Source organism: Myxine glutinosa, chromosome 8 (assembly GCF_964187855.1).
Source record: "Myxine glutinosa chromosome 8, kmMyxGlut1.1, whole genome shotgun sequence".
In the NCBI taxonomy this organism is placed as follows: Eukaryota; Metazoa; Chordata; class Myxini; order Myxiniformes; family Myxinidae; genus Myxine; species Myxine glutinosa.
The window spans coordinates 91,090,366-91,117,540 of NC_136268.1; the positions used below are offsets into that span (position 1 = coordinate 91,090,366).

The 27,175-nt window shown below is 46.9% G+C and overlaps 1 protein-coding gene across 2 annotated transcripts in view; it reads left to right on the top strand.

Moving 5' to 3' along the window:
- Positions 1-683: 683 nt before the first annotated feature.
- Positions 684-27,175, top strand: part of LOC137417028 (synaptotagmin-15) — a 115,297-nt gene continuing 88,805 nt past the window's right edge. The window contains exons 1-2 of one of the 2 annotated variants that reach the window (XM_078783506.1): positions 684-814; positions 16,256-16,355. In XM_078783506.1, the coding sequence (XP_078639632.1) occupies positions 16,267-16,355 (89 nt within the window). In that variant the 5' untranslated portion in view covers positions 684-814; positions 16,256-16,266. Of the gene's footprint in view, positions 815-8,332; positions 8,527-16,255; positions 16,356-27,175 lie in introns of those variants that run through there. The other variant, XM_068102747.2, reaches the window with a different exon arrangement.

Here is a 27,175-nt window from a genome sequence, read left to right on the forward strand (position 1 = left end):
CCCTGATCCGAATCCCCTCGCTCGACCTGGGCCTCAGTTACCCTCCATTGCTACCTTAATTACACAGTCCCTGATCCGAATCCCCTCGCTCTACCTGGGCCTCAGTTACCCTCCATTGCTACCTTGGTCACACAGTCCCTGATCCGATACCCCTCGCTCTACCTGGGTCCTCAGTTCTCCTCCATTGCTACCTTAATCATACAGTCCCTGATTCGAATCCCCTCGCTCTACCTGGGTCCTCAGTTACCCTCCATTGCTACCTTAATCACACAGTCCCTGATCCGAATCCCCTCGCTCTACCTGGGTCCTCAGTTACCCTCCATTGCTACGTTAATCACATAGTCCCTGATCCGATACCCCTCACTCTACCTGGGCCTCAGTTACCCTCCATTGCTACCTTGATCACACAGTCCCTGATCCGATACACCTCACTTTGCACGTTGTACGAATGAACAACACCTTGTCCGAATAAATCCCACTCCACCAACTTTCAGGAAAACTTCTCAAGCATCAAAGTATCTTAATTATACCATCGGGACTTGTGGGGGTAAAATCAGGTTTGACGGAATGATGTAGATCAGGTTACCCTCGCCACGAAGGTGCGCAGCTGGCAGTGCCATTGGACGATGCAGGTGAGCTCGCTCTCAGATTACAACGTCTCACCGGTGAGCTCAGAGCATTTCGAGAAGAGTGTGGGAAGCGAGAGAACAGGTTCAGTCGATGTGTACCTGGTCCACTAAACTACCATAGCGCTGTCGTGCGTCGTCCGTGACCTCAAGTCTGGCCACAGCACACCGGATCAGCATCGCAACAGGTAATAAGTAGAGCCGGCTATCCACAAAGTTTAATAAAAGTAAAACTGTGTCTCATGTCGATGTCGTCTTCATCGTTTTGAACATTCCAGATTATCAAGAAAATAAAAGTTTCTATCAAACAACATGGCGACATTTTCCCATTTCTCACATTGATCTGGATTGTTAATCCTGATGAAAACTTATTATTGTCCATTGATTCGAACCTCAGTGACGATAAATCACTCGAAATTCAAACAAAACTACTTTGTATAGGATTTCGGGTTAAATTCCTGCATTTCACCCTCTTTGGTAGTTTTCTCCACCTGTACGAGACGATAACTACAAATCACCACCGTTGTAGGTAGCAATCTTAATCATTTTACCACCGAGTTTCAGTTCTGATAACCATCAAACATTCATGGATAAAAGAGCAATTTTACTGTTATAATTATACACGATTATGAAAATGAAACAACGAGAGAAAAATTCGATTCATTTAAACTTCTCCCAAATCAAGAAATCCATAAAAGTGTGACAGACGTAGTAGATTATGTGATTGGTTCAGTGATGGGCAATGTGATGGGTTCACTGATGGGCAATGTGATGGGTTCACTGATGGGCAATGTGATGGGTTTACTGATGAGCAATGTGATGGGTTCACTGATGGGCAATGTGATGGGGTTACTGATGAGCAATGTGATGGGTTTACTGATGAGCAATGTGATGGGTTTACTGATGGTAAATGTGATGGGTTCACTGATGGTCAATGTGATGGGTTCACTGATGGTCAATGTGATGGGTTCACTGATGAGCAATGTGATGGGTTTACTGATGGTCAATGTGATGGGTTTACTGATGGGCAGTGTGTTGGGTTCACTGATAGGCAATGTGATCGGTTCACTGATGGGCAATGTGATGGGGTTACTGATGAGCAATGTGATGGGTTCACTGATGGACAATGTGATGGGTTTACTGATGGTCAATGTGATGGGTTTACTGATGGACAATGTGATGGGTTCACTGATGAGCAATGTGATGGGTTTACTGATGGGCAATGTGATGGGTTTACTGATGGGCAGTGTGTTGGGTTCACTGATAGGCAATGTGATCGGTTCACTGATGGGCAATGTGATGGGGTTACTGATGAGCAATGTGATGGGTTCACTGATGGGCAATGTGATGGGTTTACTGATGAGCAATGTGATGGGTTCACTGATGGGCAATGTGATGGGGTTACTGATGAGCAATGTGATTGGTTCACTGATAGGCAATGTGATCGGTTCACTGATGGGAAATGTGATGGGTTTACTGATGGACAATGTGATGGGTTCACTGATGAGCAATGTGATGGGTTTACTGATGGTCAATGTGATGGGTTTACTGATGGTCAATGTGATGGGTTCACTGATGGTCAATGTGATGTGTTCACTGATGGACAATGTGATGGGTTCACTGATGGGCAATGTGATGGGTTCACTGATAAATGTGATGGGTTCACTGATGCGCAATGTAATGGGTTCACTAATGGCCAATGTGATGGGTTCACTGGGCAATGTGATGGGTTCACTGATGGACAATGTGATGGGTTCACTGATGGGCAATGTGATGGGTTCACTGATAAATGTGATGGGTTCACTGATGCGCAATGTAATGGGTTCACTAATGGCCAATGTGATGGGTTCACTGGGCAATGTGATGGGTTCACTGATGGGAAATGTGATGGGTTCACTGATGGGCAATGTTATTGGATTGGGCTACAGGGCAATTTTGACCAATTAATTCATCAAACGTGATCAATTTGATTAAATTTTCTTTAGTTAATTTTTCTTACGTTTGAGCGTCTTGTCTGGGATTCAAATCTCCACCCGACTAAAAACTGTTGGATTGGTGCTTCGCAGGCAGGTCGTTACGTCATAACGTGTGACGTCCCTCGGATATACTTTAAGCCGAGTGTCCTGTCACCTAGCATGAGTTATTGACGTTAAATACCTCACAGTGTCCTTCGCAAAGAATACACGAGTTATCGTTGTTACCTTGATGACATTTCAAAATTCCTGCCAAAATCAGCTACGGTAAAATGTCAGACCTGAACAGCCGATTCGTGAAAGACTTCCCTGGCAGACTCCACAAGCAGAATAACTACTTGGGCTGTTAAAAAAACAAAACAAGTACTGCAGTGGTAGTTGTTGTTTTCTAAAAAGTATTTCTGAGTCAAAATGAAGTTATATTTTTTCAAAATGTTGCATTTCAGATTTGCAATAATATCCCTTTTGGCTGTGAACACCACCAAATAAATAATTTCTACATTATAAAGTAAATCCTGTAGTCTATAGTATATGCAAATGTCGCATGGAATCACGGAATCCACCAATGTCCTTCCATGAGCCTCAATACCTGCATAAAAAGACAGACCTATAAAATCTTCATGAATTGATTGAAGCACCTTCTTCTTCTTCCTCTCCCTCTTAATCGCCTTCACTTTATATGAGGTGAGGTCCGATGGCACCAAGCTCCTGCTCTGCCTTGACCACGATATTCCTCCACTTCCCTCTGTCCTCACCAACTCGCTCCACGCTCCAACCACCCCCACCTTACTGATATCCCTCTTCACACAATCCTCCCATCTCAACCGAGGGCTACCTCTTTTTCTCCTACCTTGCTCCTTCAACCTATCCCCTCTCTTCGCCATTCCCTCTTCCTCCATCCACACCAAGTGTCCAGGCCATCTCAGCCGGCATTTCACCAATCTCCCCGTCAAGCTCATTTGCACCCCAATCTCCTCCCTCAGTTCATCCATCCTCCTTCAATCCATCCTCTTCACTCCCGCGATCCACCTGACCCAGTTGTCCACACGACATGGAGCCTATTCAAGATCAATCACCAGGAAACCTGATATTCCCGTGGGCTTATATACTATATATCTTGTAATTTACAACGATGTGCTTGAATGTGATGAATATCTCCGAGACGACGTGGTATTTGATTAGAATCCCATCAGATCCCATTGGGAATCAAGTTGAGCTTTTTGTCAAGAATACATCAGCTTGAAGGAGCTGAAGGAGCTGGGGGTCCCACGTCGATCGGAAGAATGGACGCGACAAAAAGCTAGAATTCATCCGAGTTGCTTTAATGAAATCAAACACTCAGGCACTCTGAAAACCCGTTTATCGGGCAGCAATATATATCGATTAACCCAGGGGGTTTGCCCAGGCCCGGCGCCAGGGGGCGTGGCCCAGCGTCCTGGCTGCGGCCTGGCAAGTTGAGGGCGAGCCTGGCATGCCCGGGCATCCCGACCGAGGCCTGGCAAGTTGAGCGCGGGCCTGCCCGGGCGTCCTGGACGAGCCCGGCATGGTGATCGCTTCGCGTCCTTGATAGGTGCAAGGCTATTGTGAAAACCCAGCGGCAGCCGCTACACACGTCCCCCCAGAATCGACTTGCACCGGCAGGGTCAATTTGAGGGGGGTCCTGATGACCCGGCCGAAGCGACCCCTGGCGGGTCGTGGGAGGGGGTCCGGTGAGGTGGTGGGCGGTCGAGTGGGGGGCACCGTGGACGGGGGGCGGCCTCGCCGCGGCGGAAGGGCCACCCGTGGTGGGTGGTCGACGTCCACGTGCGCCGGCTTGAGGCGGTCCACTGCAATCCGGTCCGACCTGCCGCCGATGTCGATGACGAACGACTTGTCGTCCCGTCGCAGCACCCGGAAGGGCCCGTCGTACGGCGGCTGGAGTGGCCACCGATGTGCGTCGTGACGCACAAAAACATACTCCGCTGTGCGGAGTGCTGGGGGGACGTAGGACTGGGGGTCACCGTGGTGGGATGTTGGCACGGGGGCAAACCGTCGGGCGGCCTCCTGGAGGTCCGAGCGCTGGTGAGCTGCGGACCAGGGACTGGTAGCGTCGGGCACGAATTCGCCCGGGACGCGTAGCACCTGGCCATAGACAAGCTCGGCGGTGGATGCCTGGAGGTCCTCCTTGGGGGCCGTGCGAAGGCCCAAAAGGACCCACGGCAGCCGGTCGGCCCAACCGCCGTCTTGAAGGCCGGCCATGAGCGCGGCCTTCATGGAGCGGTGGAATCGCTCGCACAACCCGTTTGCTTGGGGGTGGTAGGCTGTAGTACGGTGGAGCTTGACCCCCAGGTTGCGGGCGACCGCGCCCCACAGCTCGGAGGTGAACTGTGGTCCGCGGTCTGACGAGATGTCCGCCGGTGCGCCGAAGCGGGCGACCCAGGTGGCGATGAAAGCCTGCGCCACGTCGGCGGTGGTGGTGGAGACGAGGGGAACGGCCTCCGGCCACCTGGTGGTCCTGTCCACCATGGTGAGCAGGTGTGTGAACCCCCGTAACGGGGGGAGGGGGCCCACCAGATCCACGTTGACGTGGTCGAAACGTCGTTCGGGCACGGTGAAAGGTGCCAGCGGGGCCTGGGTGTGTCGGTGGACCTTGGCCCGTTGGCAGGCCGTGCAGGTGCTGGTCCAATCGCGGACGTCCCGACGAAGGCCGTGCCAGACGAAACGCGCCGACACCAGCTTCTGGGAAGCTTTCCGGCCCGGGTGGGAAAGGCCGTGGAGGGAGGCGAAGATGCGGCGTTGCCAGGTGACGGGCACGATGGGGCGAGGCTGGCCTTGGGAGACGTCGCAGAGCAGGACAGTGTCCGCGCAGGGGATGTCGGCCAGGCGGAGGCCCGTGTCCGCCGCCCGGAGGGCTTGCACCGTGGTGTCGGTGGTTTGGTCCGCCGCCATAAGCGCAAAATCCACGCCCAGGTGGACCGCGTTCGCGCTGGCCCGGGAAAGACAGTCGGCCACGGCGTTGTTTTTGCCGGCGACGTGCCGGATGTCCGTGGTAAACTCCGACACGGTGGAGAGGTGGCGCTGTTGGCGGGCTGACCATGGCTCCGTGACCTTGGCCATGGCGTAAACCAACGGCTTGTGGTCGACGAACGCCGTGAAAGGTCGGCCCTCCAGGAGGTGGCGGAAATGGCGGACGGCCAGGTGTAGACCGAGGAGCTCCCGGTCAAACGTGCTGTATTTGAGCTCGTTCGGCCGGAGCTGCCGGCTGAAAAAAGCGAGTGGCTGCCAAACCCCGTTCACCCATTGCTCATGTACGGCGCCCACCGCGTAGTCGGAGGCATCCGTGGTGAGGGCGATGGGAGCGTTGAGCACCGGGTGAGCGAGCAGTGTTGCGTCGGCGAGGGCCCGCTTTGAGCGTTGGAAGGCCGCATCCATTGCTGCGGACCAGGCGATGTCGTGCTTGGCCGGCTTGCCCCGGAGGGCTTCGTAGAGGGGCCGCATGAGTTGAGCAGCGCGGGGCACGAAGCGGTGATAAAAATTCACCATTCCCAGGAATTCCTGCAGGGCCTTTATGGTGCGGGGACGCGGGAACGTGGTGATGGCCTCGACCTTGGTTGGCAGCGGCACGGCCCCGTTCTTGGTGATGTGGTGGCCCAAAAAATCAACGGCCGTCGTGCCGAAGTGGCATTTGGCCGGGTTGACGATGAGGCCGTGCTCGCTGAGTCGCCCGAACAGTGTTCGGAGGTGGAGGAGGTGCTCGGCCCAGGACGTGCTGGCGACGAGGATGTCGTCCAGGTAAACGAAAAGGAACGGCAGGTCACGCAGCACGCCGTCCATCAAGCGCTGGAACGCCTGAGCCGCGTTCTTGAGACCAAACGGCATCCGCAAGAATTCGAATAAGCCGAACGGCGTGATGACTGCCGTTTTAGGGACGTCGGCCGCCCTGACAGGTACCTGGTGATATCCCCGTATGAGATCAATTTTCGAAAAAATGACCCGTCCCGCCAGACGGGCGGAGAAGTCTTGGATATGCGGGATCGGGTACCTGTCGGGGGTGGTAGCGTCATTGAGACGGCGGTAGTCGCCACACGGGCGCCATCCACCCCCCGGCTTTGGCACGATGTGCAGTGGCGAGGCCCACGCGCTATCGGAGCGCCGTACGATGCCGAGGTGCTCCAACGCGTCGAATTCGGCCTTCGCTACGGCGAGCTTGGCTGGGTCGAGGCGGCGGGCCCTGGCGTAGACCGGCGGGCCCGTAGTTGGTATGTGGTGCTCGATCCCATGCCGTACTGCGACGGCCGAAAACGTCGGCCGCGTGAGGGCCGGGAACTCCGTGAGCAGGCGAGCAAACTCGTTCGCCGCCGGGACGGTGCATGCCAGCTCGGTCGGCGCGGAGCTGCTCAATGTGCATACCAGGGAGATGAAGGTTTCAGCGTTGATTAAACGACGCCGTTGGACGTCCACCAGCAGTCCGTGTGCACAGAGGAAGTCGGCGCCTAGCAGAGCCATGGGCACGTTGGCGGTTACAAACGTCCAAGCAAAGCGTTGGCCGCCGAAGCAGAGGGTGACGTTGCGCGGGCCGAAGGTGCGGATAGTCGATCCGTTGGCCGCAACCAAGGAGGGGCCGCAAACCGCGGATTGCCTGTCCTGGTCAGAGGCGGGTATGACGCTCAGTTGGGCGCCGGTGTCGCACAGGAAGCGCCGTCCGGACGCTTTATCCGTGATGAACAGTAAGTTGCCCGTGTGGCCGGCGCTCATGGCTGGTAATGAACGCCGGCCCGGCCATTTCCCGGCCTGCCGAAGGTGCACGGGGGTCGGCATGTCCGGGCCTTCTGTCCGAACCTGGCATGATAGTAACACCACGCTTGGTCAGGTGGAGGCCTCGGTCGTCGTGCTGGAGGTGGTCGGCTCGGTAGAGCGGCCGCCAATTGCGTCGGCAGTTCGGCCGTCGACCGTGCCGGGTGCTCGGGCGCCATGGGTGTTGCGTCGGACGGCGGTGGGTCCCATGTCGCCGCTGCGATGCGCTGTCCTGCGGCGGAGATCTTGTCGGCTTCTCTGGCAAGGGCCCGGGGATCTGTGATCGTCGTGCTTGCCAGGGCGAGGCGTACCGGGGTAGGCAGCTGACGGAGGAACAGCTCCCGGAACAGGAATGCCGGAGAGTGCTCGCCGAGCAGTGAAAGCATGTAATCCATTCGCTCGGAAGGGCGCGTGTCGCCGAGCTCAGGCAGTTCGAGCAGGCGCCGTGCGCGTTCCGCCGATGGGAGGGCGAAAGCATCGAGGAGCAGCTTCTTAATCACGCCGTATTTGTCAGCGGCTGGCGGGCTTTCGAGGAGGCTCAGGGCGCGGGCCGCGGTAGCCGACCCGAGCGCAGCTACCACATGGTGGAAGCGGGTGTCGTCGGCCGTGACGCCTCGCAGGGCGAACAGGGACTCCGCCTGCGCGAACCAAACCGCCGCGTGAGCCTCCCAGAAGGTAGGCAGTTTAAGGGCGACTGCCGTGTCCATGTCGATAGGTCACCAATGAAGGAGCTGGGGCTCCCACGTCGATCGGAAGAATGGACGCGACAAAAAGCTAGAATTCATCCGAGTTGCTTTAATGAAATCAAACACTCAGGCACTCTGAAAACCCGTTTATCGGGCAGCAATATATATCGATTAACCCAGGGGGTTTGCCCAGGCCCGGCGCCAGGGGGCGTGGCCCAGCGTCCTGGCTGCGGCCTGGCAAGTTGAGGGCGGCATGCCCGGGCGTCCCGACCGAGGCCTGGCAAGTTGAGCGCGGGCCTGCCCGGGCGTCCTGGACGAGCCCGGCATGGTGATCGCTCCGCGTCCTTGATAGGTGCAAGGCGATTGTGAAAACCCAGCGGCAGCCGCTACAAGCTCTTCCTTACACAAGTGAACCTCTTCTTGCAGCCCTAATTCTGCCTTTTCTGGTAAAACTGGAACCTTCTTCTGGTATGTTTCCTCGTTCATCTTTTATGAGTTTTGAATGAAAAAAATGTTTAACAAATTATTTTATGATAAGCATGCATAAACTTCCTGCACTTTCGTATCTTTCATGGATCGATGCCAAACTTAATCTGATTTATAACTTTCATTCCTTAAAAACTGCTCTGATATTTTTTAATGTCACACGTTGTGCCTCAATGGAAACTATATGAATTCTTTAATTTACTTCCTCGTTTGTAACATAGGTCAAAGTTCATGGAATAGCTGTACAATAGAGGTTGTGAGGATGCTATACTGACGATGGAGCAGGAAGAAACAAATGGACTAGAGGTACAAACAAAAGAAGAAAACGACAAACAAACAAGGTGGACATGCAAGAACAAGCATCAGATAGACAGCACATTGATAGGTATATAAAGGGCATGCAAATACCTGGGAGACAGGTTGGTTGGCAGATAGAGAAGAATGAAAAAGTCGACCATTGAGGATAAAGAAAAAAAAAATTTTTTACTTAAAAAAAAAAATTGTAACTTTTTTATTTTATTTTCAAAGAATAATTTTTTAAAAAGAACGAAATAAAGAGGGGTAGCAAACACACCAACAGCAGGATGAGGGGAAAAATAGAGGAAGACTTGGAGAAATACATGAAGTGATGAAAAATGAGGAATTGGGGTGGATGCATGAAGTGGACAACATGGATACAGAAGCAAACTCTTGGGGGAAAAAACTGGAAACCTGGAAAGAGGTGGGCTTGGACAGGGTTAACGGGTGTAAAAAAAATCATGATTTTGAATGCGGAATGATCTGAGATGGTGGTGAACTGCTGTCCAGAAAACCTGGAAGGAAGAATGAGATTGAAGAGAATGTGGAAGTTGGTCCCACAGATGGGAAAGAAGACAAACTAATGAGTGTAGGTGAGCGAAAGGGATTACTGAAGACTACATTCACCCTGCAAAAACCTGTGTGGGGTGTGAGTAGGGAGGTGCGGAGGAAGGGAGGGGACAGAGTATAGATAGAACAGAAGATGCAAGACCAGAAATGAGGTGGAAGAAGACAGAGAGACCTGTCTGCCATCTGAACGTGATAGACCGATAGACTCAGCTTCATTGCAGGATATTCCAATGATATTGAAGGTCTTGCTTTCTGTGGCGTCAAGCTGAGAAAAGAGTGAGGCAGTGAGTACCAGCCCAGAGGAGAGAGCAGTTCTCCATCAAGTTGGGGATGAAGGCCTTGTCGATAGATAAGAGTTCAGATTTGCCAAGGAGGGACTTTGCATGACGGGGGGTGCCCAGTCGGGCGACTGGCTTTGGAGGCCAACGTAGAAGTGTTATTTGCCCAAGACAGATCATGGCTGATACAGAGGACCAAATGTGTGAATAACTTAACTTCTTCAAGAGAATTGTTAAGAAAGGTCATGGGAGGGTTTGCGGAGAGTCAGAGAGATCGCTGATGAACATTAGGAACAGGATGGGGCCGAGAACACTGCCTTGGTGCACTCCAACCTTGACAGAGAGAAGATAGGAAAGTAATCCGTTGAGTGCCATACATTGGCTATGAGAGTAGAGGTAAGCCCTGTGTGGAGTTGTCCTTGGATTCCCTTAGGCAGAGAGTTTGGAGAGCAGCTATGGGTGCCAGATTGTATTGAATGCATGAGATATATCCAGAGAGACGACCCTGATCTCTTGTCTGACATTGAGGGCCTCCATCCATTGTTGGGTGAGTAGAAGCAGCATGTCTAAGGTGGAATGACCTGGTCTGAAACCAAATTGGTGATCTGAGATGAGGTTGTTGAAGAAAAGGAAAGATCTCATATCAACTGTGATGATGGATTCCATGACTTTGCTGATAATTGGAAGTAAGCTGGCGGGTCTGTACTTAAGGGGATCAGTTTCTGCACAGTATTTACGTAATGCCTTGATATTGGCTGACTTCGAAGCAGATGTAAAATGACTTACGGTAAATGATAGAGTGAACAGAGCAGAAACAGGATGTGCAAAATTAGCAGAACAGGTATTGAGGACACATGAGTTGATGCCATCTGGTCCAGTTCCACAATTGAGGTGTCGTGTTCCACAATTGAGGTGTCGTGGGTTACCAGAAACTTCTCCACCATCTCAGGTGCATAAGGCAGAGACCTGAAGCAGTTCATTGACTGGGCAGGTACAGATCCATGATTTTAGGTTAGGGGGGGCGTAAAAAAGTTACATTGCAGTGAAAAATATAAATTTACCGAGCAGAACGAGGGGAACATTTTTTGTGTTTCTTTTTGTCATAAATTCTAAAGATTATTCTAAATATAGACAAAGAATGCTCTAATACACTTCAAAGGAAGTTCACTAATGAAAAGACTCGCTCAAAATTCAACATTTATTTTAATTAATTCTTATCATAGAAATCCAGTTGAAAGAAAAGCAGACATTGCATAAAATGAAACAAATAATATAATGATCAAAACAAATCAATGTATCTGACGTATTGAACAAGGTTTGAGATGGAAGTGACCTTCGATCAGTTATGGTTTATCTATCAGTCATAATTCTAGACCGAGTTCCGAATTCAAACAGAATGATAGGGACTCTGGATTATCTGATATTTGGGATATCATGGTGTTGGCTTAGCGGATAGGGTGCGGCTTTGGATCCTAGGCTCCTGGGTTTGAATCCCGGTCGATCGCTGAATTAACACCAGGCGGGTTGACTCAGCCTGTCATCCTTCCGAGGATGGCAAATTGAGTACCAGTTTACTGGTAATTCCCTCTGTATCGCAAGAGGCGACTAACAGGGTTGGCGGCAGGAAGAGCATCCGGCCATAAAACAATGCTTCAAAAAAGGGGACCAAGGTCCCCGAAAAAGGCCGACCCCTTCTCTGCGGGGAAAAATGGCCTCTAAAGGTGGTTCTTCTGGGATATCATTCCTCTTCTTGGTTCATGAATAGTTAGGACAAAAGAAGCATCTTCCGGTAATTCGTTAATCATCAAGTATCCACCATGGGAACAAACTGAATGTGACAAATCACTTCCATGTTGAACACGACAGTCAACATCAGCTGTGGTCTGAGGAATATCGGGTGATCCCACATTTCGAGACCGCATCTTCGGTTATATACACGTTAATACATGTGAAAAACACCATCGATTTTTAAGGGAGGGGAGGGGTTTATGCCACTTGATCCGCCCCTGCTGGGTTCAGAGAGTGAGGTGTAGGGGACACAAGATCTGGAAGCAAATACAGAATGGAGGCACTCAGCCTCCCTAGAGTGGACAAACATTTGTTGCGGGCTTTGTGTAATGTTCTGACGTTGCCTTCGATCAGATTTGACTTCCAGAAAGAGATCAGGCAAGTTGTTTTAAGGCAACAGCCTCACCACAGGATTCAGTGTCCCCTGGGCAGGAGGAAGGATATAATAACTGAGGAGGATTTGGATCTGTGCACAAGAGACAGCTGGTTTATGTGAAAGAATTCCCAGACTGAGTTCAATTCCCAGGCAGATGTAGGAGACCAGTCCTGAAGTGAAATTGTGGCTTGTTCTCCCTGTCAGTCTGTCTGAGTGAACTGCCGGACTCGCCATCACTGAGGCAGACAGCGCTCTGAGAGTAGCCGAGAGATGTTGACTCTCATAAGCACATGGTCAGATGAACCAATTGGAGCAGAGGAAAACCAGGAGACATTTGTGGTAAAGTTTTATCATCAGCAAGTCCAGAAGGGAGGATTTGCTATTGGGAGAAAACTGGAAAGTTCACAGATTGAGTCAGTCTCATGGAGTCACAGAAGTCATGGAAGTGCTTAAGTGCCATGGCTGGCAAGAGAGGTACCAACACCTAGCCAATTGGTATGGCCAGGGCCGGCACTACCATTAGGCCAACTAGGCAGCCGCCTGGGGCGCAGACATCAGAGGGGCGCATTACTGAACTTGTAGCAATAGCTCGAAGACTTCCAAAGTCTATGCTGCCACAAGAAGTACTTCTCTTCATACTACAACAAAAACTCCTGGATAATGTGCCTAATGTTTCCGTTGCTTTAAGGATCCTTCTCACACTTCCAGTATCAGTGGCAAGTGGTGAACGTAGTTTCTCAAAGCTCAAAGTTATAAAAACTTACATACGCTCTACAGTGTTGGAAAAGAGACGAGTTGGCTTGGCCACTGCATCAATTGATTGAACATGCCCAGGCATCAGCACTTGATCTGGTTGAATTTGTGACGAAATTTGCAAAGCAAAAGGCACGCAAAGTGAGATTTTGATGTGTCTGAAATTGAAACTTTTATGAGACATTTTTAACTCTGTTTGTCTGTTTTTTTGTTTGTTTCTCTGTCTGACTGTAAGTGAAATATTGTGGTGACATGACGGGTTGGTTACGCCAAGTATCCTTAAATGGTATATATACTTAAAGGTGTGTGCAGTAAAAGGTTTGAATGTTGTGTTGCCAATGGCTGAGGTATGCATTATACCGAGTGCCCTTTAGTTCAAAATGGTTTGTGTGCCAAAATATTTTATTTTGTATTTGCGAAAGATAATCAAAGATTGATTATTTAAAATTTTGATTTTGCATATCTAAAACTTATTGCTCAAACCAAAAACTGTTTTGTTTATCTGGAATTTCCATTCACACACTCATAAAGGGACCACTTTCTTTATTTTGCATTGCAAACCACATGTAGTGTCATATTTTTTTAAGCGAAAGCCCATTTGCCACAAAGCGTGGGGTAACAGGGCCACTGCCATATTAATGGATATTGCGCCTTTAATATTGGTGTTGTTGGCATCTTACGGTACTTATTCTTGTAATTTAAAATAAATTTAGCAGTTTCAAGTTTTCTGCTTTTTATTTTTTCTACAAAACATCTTTTTAGTAATCGAAGTTGGCAAAAAAAAAATTGGGGGGGGGGAGGGGGAGGGGATGCAAGTAGCTGGCCTTGCCTAGGGCGCAAAATAGTCTGGCCCTGGGTATGGCGACAACTGAAATCACCACACATGAGGAAGAGAGAGTTTAGATGGGCGGTTAAACGTTGGTGCATGTTGTCTGAGAGAGACATGTAAAATAACAGGCACACAAGGACATGGTGTAAAAGTTGCCCTCCTTTAAAGCCCTACGATAAACATGAAGAAGTTCAGCTTGATTGTAATGTCTTTCATGTGAAATTAGATGAAATACGCTGAGTCATTAAGTCAGAATGAAGAGTAACATGCTCTGCAGTATGTTCTGAATTATTTATCTGATTACAAAATAAAGAAGCTCGAGCTGAACTAGTGCTTTCATTGCAAGAAAAACTCGTTTTTATATCTTTGTTAAGGCATCTCTAGTTATCCACTTCCATCACAACATCATCATCGACTTCTGCTGAAAAATCATAATCAGATGTCCGGCATGGTTGATTACTCCAAACTTTCTTGTCCAAAGTATGACAGTTTCTGTTTTTATCATCAGCGCCTCTAATGTACCTGGTGGTCAAATTTATTCAAGCACGGATTTGTTTGTTCTTCTTGCGGTCCATAGAATTTTAAACATTCGTCTCCAACATAAAATTTCAAAACTGTAAATCTTCCTTTCTTTCTTTTTCACTGTTCATTACTCACATCCATATATTGCTACTGGAAATACCAGAGTATTCCAAAGCCTCCTCGTGGTTTGTATTTTCACATCTTGGACCTTTCCTCTATTGGTGGAATTGAACCCAGGAAGATGGACCTTTCCTCTATTGGTGGAATTGGACCCAGCAAGACGGACCTTTCCTCTATTGTTGGAATTGAACCCAGGAAGACGGACGTTTCCTCTATTGGTGGAATCGAACCCAGGAAGATGGACCTTTCCTCTATTGGTGGAATTGAACCCAGGAAGACGGACCTTTCCTCCATTGGTGGAATCGAACCCAGGAAGACGGACCTTTCCTCTATTGTTGGAATTGAACCCAGGAAGATGGACCTTTCCTCCATTGGTGGAATTGAACCCAGGAAGATGGACCTTTCCTCTATTGGTGGAATTGAACCCAGGAAGACAGACCTTTCCTCTATTGTTGGAATTGAACCCAGGAAGACGGACGTTTCCTCTATTGGTGGAATCGAACCCAGGAAGATGGACCTTTCCTCTATTGGTGGAATTGAACCCAGGAAGATGGACCTTTCCTCTATTGGTGGAATTGAACCCAGGAAGATGGACCTTACCTCTATTGGTGGAATTGAACCCAGGAAGACGGACCTTTCCTCTATTGGTGGAATTGAACCCAGGAAGATGGAACTTTCCTCTATTTCCATTTGATAGTTTCCCAATCTGAATGCGTTTACATTACAAACTGACAAACTTCTGAGTTGACAAATTCTTAATTTTTTTTTAGGTTTAAATAAAGACCGGCTTTCCACTTTCCTTCTTCACAGTCCGCAGAATTTTCATCAAGTGCTCTTTACTTTTTGTCTACAGAGAGGTCTCGTCAACATACTTGAGATTGTTGACACATCCTCCTCCAATCCTGTTTCCAGCCTCCATGTCATCCAAGTTTGATTTCCTCATGATGTACTCACTATACAGATTGAACAAGTAAGGGGAGAGAATGCATCCATGTCTGACCCCTTTTCCAATTCCAAACCATTCTGTCTCTCCATACCTGTTCTTACTCCAACTTCTTGTTTGGTGGACAGGCAGGCAGGTGGGGTAACTCCCACCCCTCTGTTCTTATTAGACATAGCAGGTGCTCCGATATCCCCATTTCACTCAGCATAATCTGTATTCTACATCAATTCATGATAAACTCAATCAAATTTGTTTTCACTAAAACAGAGATTCACCTTCCTTTGATGTTCCCTTGCTTTTTCGATGATCCACCTCAAATTTGCGAATTGTTCTTTAGTACCTCTTCCTCTTCTGAAATTTGCTTGTCCAACAGGCATGTCTTGCTTAGTGAAGCCTTATGTTCTGTGAATGATCTTCAGTAACATGTTGCTATCATGAGAAATCAAGGTAATGTTTCGGTAATCAAGTCAATTTGGCAATTTGTACGGAATCTCGTCCGGAGCGCACATCCACACAGTAGATCAAGGTAATTGTTTTAGTCTATCTGCCTGTCTAGCAGTCCAACAAAATTGAAAACCATTCAATTTCTAGTTGTAAATTTGTAGTTGTAAAAACACCCGATATTGACCACGTCCTCAACCATTTCTCGGACATGCATTTACCGATTGGCGTACAGGAAAATAATGATGGGTTACATATGCACATGATTTTTTTTCGAGATCAGATCCAAGATGGCCGACTGGCAGCCATTTTGTTACTTAAACGTGTCATATCCCACATAGAACCCAAACTAGTTATCTTGTGACATTCAACTTATTGAATCATTCGAAGAACATCTTGTTGGCATTAAGTTTACGAACGATTGATGGAGACGTCAAATCACGTGACCTGAAATAACAGTGAACCTGTCTGTACCAAATGTTTCCATGCAGATGGTGTTAAAGTGCAACCACATTTATGGGACAGGTGTACACTTGGAGCAGGGAAATACCTTGAGAAACAGATAAAGTTTTAACAACTTCCTTGTATGCTTTAATTTTTCTATCATAAAAAGTCCATGTCAAGCTTAAACTACCCTCATAAAGTCTCCCCTCCCAAATCGGTTGTGACAACTCAACAACACTAACATACCTTAAACAAATATAAGACAATGCACTCTGCTTATATTATTCCTTCAGTGCATCTGAGAAAGCGTTTTCCTTGAATGACTTCACTTTTTATTATCTTCGCATCAGATACTGCAGCAATGACTTTGTGCTGTTGCTGCCATCGTGGAGATTCCAAATATGAAGAAATGCAAGAACCTCGAAGAAACAGAGTTTCTAGTGAGCCACAGTGAGTCACTTTGTCTGAGTGTGAACCTGTCAGCAGCCATTATGTGCTCACTCCCTATTATGTGCCATTCATCCTTCACCTCTTCTTAAACATATATTTCCGAGTGATTTCTGTGTAAATCTACTGTACTCGAACTTAGTGCATTGTAATAACTATGGAAATTGAACTTACTAGAGTTATGTTAATGGGTTCAGGAAGGAGTACTGACTTTTGTTTCTGCTGTGCTCACCTTTCAGTTCTCTAGCTTTAGTGTTTGGTCCCTGGCCAAGATACACTACATGACCAAAAGTATGCGGCCACCCCTTCTAATTAGTGGATTCGGCTGTTTCAGCCACACCCATTGCTGAAAGGTATATACAGTATAATCAAGTACACAGCCATGCAATATCCGGAGACAAACATTGGCAGTAGAATCGGCCGTACTGAAGAGCTCAGTGACTTTCAATGTGACACCGTCAAAGAATGTCACCTTTCCAACAAGTCAGTTCATCAAATTTCTGCTCTGCTATAGCTGCCCTGGTCAACTGTAAGTGCTGTTATTGTGAAGTGGAAACGTGTAGGAGCAACAACAGCTCAGCCGCAAAGTGGGAGGCCACACACCTAATGTAATTTCACAAATAATTTCACAGAATGGGACCGCAGAGTGCTGAAGCGCGTAGCGCGTAAACATCGTCTGTCCTCGGTTGCAACACTCACTACCGAGTTCCAAACTGCCTCTGAAAGCAAAGTCAGCACAGCAACTGTTCGTCGGGAGCTTCAGGAAATGGGTTTTCATGTCCGAGCAGCCGCACACAAGCCTAAGATCACCATTCGCAATGCCAAGTGTCAGCTGGAGTGGTGTAAAGCTCACCACCATTGGACTCTGGAGCAGTGGAAACACATTCTCTGGAGTGATGAATCACACTTCCACCATCTGGCAGTCCTATGGACGAATCTGGGTTTGGCGGATGCCAGGAGAACACTACCTGCCCGAATGCATAGTGACAACTGTAAAGTTTGGTGGAGGAGGAATAATGGTCTGGGGCTGTTTTTCATGGTTTGGTCTAGGCCCCTTAGTTCCAGTGAAGGGAAATCTTAATGCTTCAGCATACAATTTTTTTTTTGTATACTGAATCGAGGCTCGTGAAAGAGCTGACATTTACTTCACAAACAAATCAACCAGACAAACAAAATATATAAAAAGAGGGAGCGGAAGACAAGAGAAGGGGAAGCACACAAACACTTGAGAGCACACAACATTTAAGAGCAGGGATATGTGTGGGAGGGAGAGGGCTTGGGGGGAGGAGGCGTGGGAAGGGGGGGGGGTGGGAGAAATATAAAACACAAGGACACCAAGGACTTCCAGGACAGAAGTTGGTATTTCAATGACATTCTAGACGATTGTGTGCTTCCAACTTTTTGGCAACAGTTTGGCAAAGGCCCTTTCCTGTTTCAGCATGACAATTTCCCCATGCACAAAGCGAGGTCTATACAGAAATGTTTTTTTCGAGACCGGTGTGGAAGAACTTGACTGGTCTGCACAGAGCCCTGACGTCAACCCCATCGAACACGTTTGGGATGCATTGGAACGCCGACTGCGAGCCAGGCCTTATTGCCCAACATCAGTGCCCGAGCTCACTATTGCTCTTGTGGCTGAATGGAAGCAAATCCCCGCAGCAATGTTCCAACAACTAGTGGAAAGCCTTCCCAGAAGAGTGGAGGCTGTTATAGCAGCAAAAGGGTCATGAAGAAGATTAATACTCCATATTAATGCCCATGATTTTGGAATGAGATGTTCGATGTTGGGGTGTCCACATACTTTTGGTCATGTAGTGTATATCTCGGACTTATGTTTTGGAGATATGTCAGAAATGGATATTGCATCACGGAGAAAGATGTCCTTTCAAAGGGAAATCAATCCTACTATCCAATCTGTAATTACTTTCACCAAAAATAATAATAATACATATAGTATGTTTGGTGAGGGCAGGCCTTTGAATCCTTTGCAAGAACCACATAGACCTGAAGAATAGACAAAACTTGAGTATTTAAGCAATTTTAACTGGATGTACAGTAGATGTTAGTAATACAGTATGTAATGTAAATGAGTGGCATGGTTCAAAATATCCATATCCATTCTTTATATGTTCACAAAAACTTTAGACTGGTTTATTGAGGGTGCGGATTGCAGTTGGGGTCGTGCAAGCGATTAGAGCGACTGAAGGTGAGAGATGAACTTAACCCAAAGAAGAAGTGGCTCATATACCAATAATATGGTGGATGGATTGAACAAAATAAGCACATACTAAGTGAGACCAATAAACATAATTTGAATGCTCATATATGAGAACAAAAGAGATGATGTATTGAAGGAAGGTTTAAGATTAGATTTTCACCTATCTTGAAGGTCAAAGGAAAGAGCTCGTCTGGAGAATTACACGGATGGATAACGAGATAGGAAAAAGGGCAGTGAAAAGATTGGTGATGTGAAGAGACAGCCTTAATATAAAGAGAAGGCCAAGCATTGTGTTCATCAATTGATGTTTATGACCCCCTGTATGTCTGAATACGGTGCTGGTGGTTGAGCGCATGTTTTTGACAGATCACATAATAGGGATGCTCATAACAAGGTGTGAACGTTTCCATGGGTACAATTCATCCTGGGCAGGTTGCCGCTCCATCGTAAGGTGTGGAAATTTCTGCTGAGCATCCAGCCATAAAAATCAAACCCATACCAGTAACGACAGTTCAACAAGGCTTAACCGAGCTAGTAATGCACCACCTAGATACTCTCTGAATAAGGTAGAAATAGAAAATTAAGGAATAAGTGTTCGACTAAAAAACAGTCGGTGAACTACCAAAACCTCTTCTGGTGAAACTGCCAAAATCAAGACTCTCTGCTCACCTTCACTCTTTCATTCCCCTTTTTTCCCGCCCCTCGAACAAACTCCCTCACTCTCTTCAATCCCACTCCTCCATCCAGGTCTTTAAAACAGCTGTTCACCACCATCTCTTATCTTCCCCCATACAAAACCTTGATCTTTTCTACCCCCGCTAATTCACCCCAGATACACCTTTTCTTCTTCTATTTTTTGAAATTCCAACTTATTTCCTGGAAGTCCTTGCAGTGTTGATATGTTTGAAAGCTCTACCACCTCCCCCCAAGCCCTCCCCCTCCCAAATTTCTCGGTGTCTTGCTCTCAAATGTTGTGTTTGTGTCCTTCCCCCTCTCTCCCCATCATGTGTTCCGCTCCCCTTATTTTGTGTTTTGTGTGTCGGTTGACTTTTTGTGTGATTAATGTTAGCTCTTTCACGAGCCTCGATCTTGTATACAAAAAACAAAAAACAAACAAAAAAAAATGTCCTAGCAGTGTCCATGTGTATTTTTTTTTTACCTCTCCAGCCCCTCTCTCCTTCCCATGCCACTTCCCCCCAAGCCCTCTCCCTCCCACAGATCTCCCGTTGTCCCTGCTCTCCATATTGTTCTCCCGCTCCCTTTAGCATATGTTTTATGTTTCATGTGTCAGTTTGTCTTTTTGTGATCAATGTTAGCTCTTACACGAGCCTCGATCTTGTATACAAAAAAAACAAAAAAAACACCAAAAAAAAAAAATGAAATTGTCAGTGCCGTGAGCAGAAATCTCTATCGCCTGGCCCTCAAACCAGAGTTACCTGTGATATCGAAATCTTTTGAGTGCAATATCACAGTGGCCATATAAGCTTTCGGGACTTAAGTCTTACCATAGTAAGGTGCACCACTAAGAAATTATTTGTATACAGTGAGGGTTGGCTTGTGGACATATAATAATTTACACAAAATATATCTATTTATAACTTAATATCCAAATGCTTAACAACCTCGAGATTAGAGTTCACTTCAGATAAGATTTGTGGCAATCAATGTGACATTCTTCAACTTTCCCAAAACCACATTGTCACCACACATCAAAGCAGCAGCTTTTGTATACAGAGTAGGACAGAAAAACCACAGATGATTATAAAATAAATAAAAAAACAAGCTCTGCTACACCACAGGATGGAGTCTGGTGCAGTGATCAATCAATTGATGAGACTTCCTACCATTTTAATTGGACCGTTTGGCTGTGCAGAGCGAATCATCGACTGCAACATAAACTTACATGCGTTGCCGGAGGAAACATTGACAGTGCATCGGAAAGGACATAAATCCCAAACTGTGAAACCTATAGAGCTCTCTTACTGGAAAAATAGTTGACTGGATACTCGGAGAAAGTCTGTTGCACTAATTGCAGCGGAGCGATGTTCGGAACAAAACTTCACGTGATAGTCAGGTTCACTATGTTTTTTTCGTTCAAAATCATGGTAGATTAGCAAACCTATACATTTTTGGAAACGTTATTACATGGAAAATCTGAAAATCAATGTTTACATTTGCCAATTCCGACCAATTCGATTCGACCAATTCGACCAATTCGACCAATCGACCAATTCGATTTGCCAATCAATTTGACCGACCTTTGCTTGTGTGGAACGGACTGTGAAAACGATGCGGACTATATTGGCGGATACGACACACAGGACAGTGATGACGAACTCTAAATGGCATATTCTGTAATCGTGTATGTTTGATGCCATTGACTGCCTGTGTATATTTTGTCATTGACTGCCTGTGTAGATGTGAAGTTATACTGACTGCATGTGTATATATGATTTTGCTGACTGCCTGTGTATGTTTGGTGATATGAATTATTGTGACACATTTTGATGTTATTATCTGCCTGTACAAAATGATAACATGTATTTGATTATGCAACTTATCGCGAATATAAAGACAGTATTTTGCAATTCAAAACCTTTGATTCGTGTCTTACCATTCCCCATAGCACTAATTTGATACTTTCATTGGATTCCTTGTCCCTGAAAATATAGGTTTAGTATATTTTAAAAAGTTTTTAGGGTAATTAGAGGCAGAAATAGAACAAAATATGTATTTTACAGTGGCCATTTTGAAAATCCAAAATGGCCGCCATACAGGTATCTCTCCAAATGTAAACATTGATTTTTAGTTTCCTTATGCTATAACCTTTCCAAAAATGTATAGGTTTGCTAATCTACCATGATTTTGAACGAAATATAATTTATTGACATAGTGAACCTGACTATGAACGGAGTGCACTGGAGTGCACTGGACAAAGGAGTTCGGTTTTGTCTACGTGATCATGAAAGAATGTTTTGCTGTTTCGAAACTTGGCTGTTTCCACCATGCCTCTAACTTTTTAAATCGCTTCTAGAAATGGTCGGCATCACAGGAAAGAATGTGACTACGCCCGTTGCAGTGATCTTTCATGATATCTTCCCGAGATAGTGCCATTGCAGGAGTGTTTAGGAGATGACTTGATAGTGTCTTTAAGGCATTCTTTTTTTTCTGACCTCCTTGAAAGTGCTGACGACACTTTAGCTCTTCATACAATATATTATTTGGGAGTTGTTCATCATGCATCCTGGTGACATGACCTACGCATTTCAGCTGTGCTATCAGGATGATGTAGATGCTGGACATGTCTGCAAGTTTAAGAACATTGGTGTCATATACAGTCACGTGAAAAAGTAAGTACACCCCATGTAAAGTTTTGACTTTTTCAACATATTTCAACATACAGCTATTTTATATTCATTTCAACAATATTGATAGATAAAGGTGATATAATATAACAAATATCATGAAACATTTACATTTTGTAGTCCATTGTATAATTTAAATAAACATAAATGCAAATTTAGCATGTGGAAAAAGTAAGTACACCCCGACATTTATCACGACTTCAAATACCTAAAATTAGAATCAGGTGCACCAGCTCAGGTGCAAATGATTAGAACATCGTTAGAGAGGCTCTTGGAGGAACTCAGGTTGACTGTCCCACTCAGGTTGACTGTCTTTCCCTCGCGGTCCCCATGTACTGTCTTTGTCTTTCCCTCGTGGTCCCCATGTACTGTCTTTGTCTTTCCCTCGTGGTCCCCATGTGCTGTCTTTGTCTTTCCCTCGTGGTCCCCATGTACTGTCTTTGTCTTTCCCTCGCGGTCCCCATGTGCTGTTTTTGTCTTTCCCTCGAGGTCCCCATGTACTGTCTTTGTCTTTCCCTCGTGGTCCCCATGTACTGTCTTTGTCTTTCCCTCGCGGTCCCCATGTGCTGTTTTTGTCTTTCCCTCGTGGTCCCCATGTGCTGTCTTTGTCTTTCCCTCGCGGTCCCCATGTGCTGTCTTTGTCTTTCCCTCGCGGTCCCCATGTGCTGTTTTTGTCTTTCCCTCGCGGTCCCCATGTACTGTCTTTCCCTCGCAGTCCCCATGTACTGTCTTTGTCTTTCCCTCGCGGTCCCCATGTACTGTCTTTGTCTTTCCCTCGCGGTCCCTATGTGCTGTCTTTGTCTTTCCCTCGCGGTCCCCATGTACTGTCTTTCCCTCGCGGTCCCCATGTACTGTCTTTGTCTTTCCCTCGCGGTCCCCATGTGCTGTTTTTGTCTTTCCCTCACGGTCCCCATGTACTGTCTTTGTCTTTCCCTCGCGGTCCCTATGTGCTGTCTTTGTCTTTCCCTCGCGGTCCCCATGTGCTGTCTTTGTCTTTCCCTCGTGGTCCCCATGTACTGTCTTTGTCTTTCCCTCGCGGTCCCCATGTGCTGTCTTTGTCTTTCCCTCGTGGTCCCCATGTACTGTCTTTGTCTTTCCCTCGCGGTCCCCATGTGCTGTCTTTGTCTTTCCCTCGTGGTCCCCATGTAGTCTTTGTCTTTCCCTCGCGGTCCCCATGTGCTGTTTTTGTCTTTCCCTCGCGGTCCCCATGTGCTGTTTTTGTCTTTCCCTCGCGGTCCCCATGTGCTGTTTTTGTCTTTCCCTCGCGGTCCCCATGTACTGTCTTTCCCTCGCGGTCCCCATGTACTGTCTTTCCCTCGCGGTCCCCATGTGCTGTTTTTGTCTTTCCCTCGCGGTCCCCATGTACTGTCTTTGTCTTTCCCTCGCGGTCCCTATGTGCTGTCTTTGTCTTTCCCTCGCGGTCCCCATGTGCTGTTTTTGTCTTTCCCTCGCGGTCCCCATGTACTGTCTTTGTCTTTCCCTCGCGGTCCCTATGTGCTGTCTTTGTCTTTCCCTCGCGGTCCCCATGTGCTGTTTTTGTCTTTCCCTCGCGGTCCCCATGTACTGTCTTTCCCTCGCGGTCCCCATGTACTGTCTTTGTCTTTCCCTCGCGGTCCCCATGTGCTGTTTTTGTCTTTCCCTCGCGGTCCCCATGTACTGTCTTTCCCTCGCGGTCCCCATGTACTGTCTTTGTCTTTCCCTCGCGGTTGTCAGCTCTTTCACGAGCCTCGATTCAGTATAGAAAAAAAAAAAAAAAAAAAAAAAAAACCTGTCTTATTTAAACCTCAGACATTTAGTTTGGTTTGCTCTTTGTTGTTGAAGTGTGCGGCATCACCATGCCTAGATCAAAAGAGCTCTCTGAGGCCTTCAGAAAGAAGGTTATAGATGCCTACGAGTCTGGGAAGGGATTTAAAAAGATCTCCAAACAATTTGAAATCAATCATTCGACTGTCCGGAAGATCATCTACAAGTGGAGAAGATTCCAAACAACTGTCAACTTGTTCAGGCCAGGCCGCCCCAGCAAGTTCAGCCCGAGAGCAGACCACAAGATCCTGAAAGAAGTCTCTAAGAACACCAGAATGTCATCACGGGACCTACAGGTAGCTCTTGCCACTGTTGATGTCAAAGTGCACGAGCCTACAATTAGAAAGAGGGTGCACAAATTTGATCTACATGGGAGGTGTGCCAGGAGGAAACCTTTGCTGTCCAGAAAGAACATCAGGGCAAAACTAAAGTTTGCCAATGAACACCTAGGCAAAGACCAGCACTTCTGGAACAATGTGCTCTGGACAGATGAGTCAAAGGTAGAGCTATTTCGCCACAGTACCAGAAGACATGTTTGGCGAAAACCAAAGACAGCATTTGACCACAAGAACCTGATACCAACTGTAAAGCATGGTGGTGGAAATATTATGGTTTGGGGCAGCTTTGCTGAATCAGGGCCTGGGCAGCTCACCATCATAGAATCCACTTCATTGTACCAGATGAATTCTTCATTGTACCAGAGGGTGCTTGAAGATAATGTGATACCATCTGTCGGAAAGTTGAACCTCAACCGAACGTGGACCTTGCAACATGACAATGACCCTAAACATACCAGTAAATCCACCAAGGAATGGCTGAAAAGTAAGAAATGGCGGATTCTGGAATGGCCAAGTCAAAGCCCGGATCTAAATCCCATCGAGATGTTGTGGGGGGGATTTGAAACGAGCTGTGCATGCAAGAAACCCCTCAAACATCACACATCTGAAAGAATTCTGCATGGAGGAGTGGGCATAAATTCCTCCCAGTCGATGTCAGAGACTGGTAGACAGTTATAAGAAACGCCTACTTGAGGTTGTTTCTGCCAAAGGGGGCAATACCACCTATTAGAGCCAAGGGTGTACTTACTTTTTGCACATGCGAAATTTGCATTTATGTTTGTTTAAATTATACAATGGACTACAAAATCTAAATACAACATGCAACAACAACATGCATTTTAAAGGCCATTTTCCCTGCTAGAGCAGGGGTTAGCCTTGCAGTCCCCATGACAATCTTCTCCATTTTGCCCTATTTTCTGCATCTCTCCTTGTTAACCCCCTTGCCCGCATTTCTTCTTCCACCATCTTTAGCCAAGTCTTTCTCGGTCTTCCCAGTCCTCTGCTTCCTTCTACATTCATTTCCATCACTCTTCTCAACCAGTCACTTTCATCCTTCCTCAACACATGACCAAACCATCTCAACCTGTTCCTCTTCACAGCATCAATCACAGGCTCTATTCCCATCATCTTTCGCAATTCATCATTTGTCTTCCTCTCTCTCAACGATACTCCGCACATCCGTCGAACCATTCGCATTTCCACCCTTTCCAACCTTCGTTGCTGCTCTACGTTCATTACCCATGTCTCGCTCCCATAAATCATAACACTTCTCACACATGCAGCATACACCTTTCCCTTCAGCTTCAACGACACTCCCCTCATCATCAGCACGCCACTCAGTTCCCGAAACTTCTTCCATGCACATCTCACTCGAGCAACCGTTGCCGAGTCTGATCCACCTTCTCCATTCAGCATGTCTCCAAGGTAGCAAAATGTTTTCACACCTTCCAGCTTCACGCCGTCTCCAAGATCCAACGCAACATCTCCTCCATCTGCAGCTCCCTCTGTGCACACCTTACACTTGAATGTAGCTGTCACACTGGTTAATGACCCTCTCAGACCACTACATTATTGATGAACCCACTCAGTGCACATTGTACATTGAATGGAGTTCACTCCGACACCCTTCCTACACACAGCACAGGGCCACTTCACAGTTCTTTCCACCTCACCACATGCTTTACCACTTGCCATCACCGTCGTCTTTCCGATATTCACCTTCAGACGTTTTGTCTCCATACATTCCTTCCACATGTTCATCTTTTCCTTCAGTCCATCCATACTTTCCGCAATCAACACCAGATCATCTGCATATAACAACTCCCACGGTAAACCCTCCTTTACGTTCTGAGCCAGCACCTCCATCACAGCTACAAATAGTAGTGGACTTAGTACCGACCCCTGATGCACTCCCACCTTCACCTCAAACTCACCACTGTTCCCGTCCTTCGTCCTTACAGCTGTGCACGCTCTTTTGTACATTGCCATCACTACTCTGATCAACCATTCCTCCACTCCTAACTTCCTCAATGCCCATGTCAATACTTTGCGTGGTACCCTATCGAATGCTTTCTCCAGATCAACAAACCCAAGAAACAACTTCTTCCTCTTCTCCATTTACTTCTCCTGCAACTGCCTCACAATGAAAAGCGCGTCTGTCGTTCCTCTTCCTGGCATGAATCCAAACTGCATTTCGTCGATCTTCACTTTTTTCCTTATCCTCTTCTCCAACACCCTTTCCAAGACCTTCATTCCATGCTCCAATAACTTTATCGCTCGGTACGAGCCACACTCCAGAGGGTCACCTTTCCCCTTGTATAGAGGGACGAGGGTACTCAGTTCCCAAACCACTGGAATGCAGCCTTCTTTCACCACCAGATTACAGATCTCTGTCATTCTCTTCACACCCCAACTTCCTGCTGCCTTCAACATATCTTCCACAACTCCCGTTGGCCCTCCCGCTTTTCTACCCTTCATTGCTTTTATCGCTTCCTCAACTTCCTTCTCAGTTATCTTCTCTGCCGGTCCTAAAACTGGGTTACTCTCTATGTTGCCATCCCATTCATTCTCTGTATTCAACAGCATTTCCATATATCTTTTCCATCTTCCTTTAATTCCATCTGGGTCGACAACGATTTGTCCCACTTCATCCTTCAAGCAACTCACCCCCATCACGTCACACCTCTCTTTCGCTATTTGCTTTGCAATCCTGAATACCGCTCTCTGACCCTCTTCCGAATCCAAGCGTTCTCCGAACATTTTCCTACATGCCTCCTGCGCCTTTGCTACCTCTTTCTTTGCAGCCTTCCTGGCTGCCTTATAACTTTCATGTTCTGCTGTTTCTGCTCCCGTACCCTTCGCCTTCTGCCACTCCTACAAATAGGGTCGACTACAGACTACAAAATCTAAATGTTTCATGATATTTGTTATATTATATCGCCTTTATCCATCAATATTGTTGACATGAAGATCAAATAGCTGAATGTTGAAATTTGTTGAAAAAGTCAAAACATTACATGGGGTGTACTTACTTTTTCACATGACTGTATATATATATATATATATATATATATATATATATATATATATATATATATA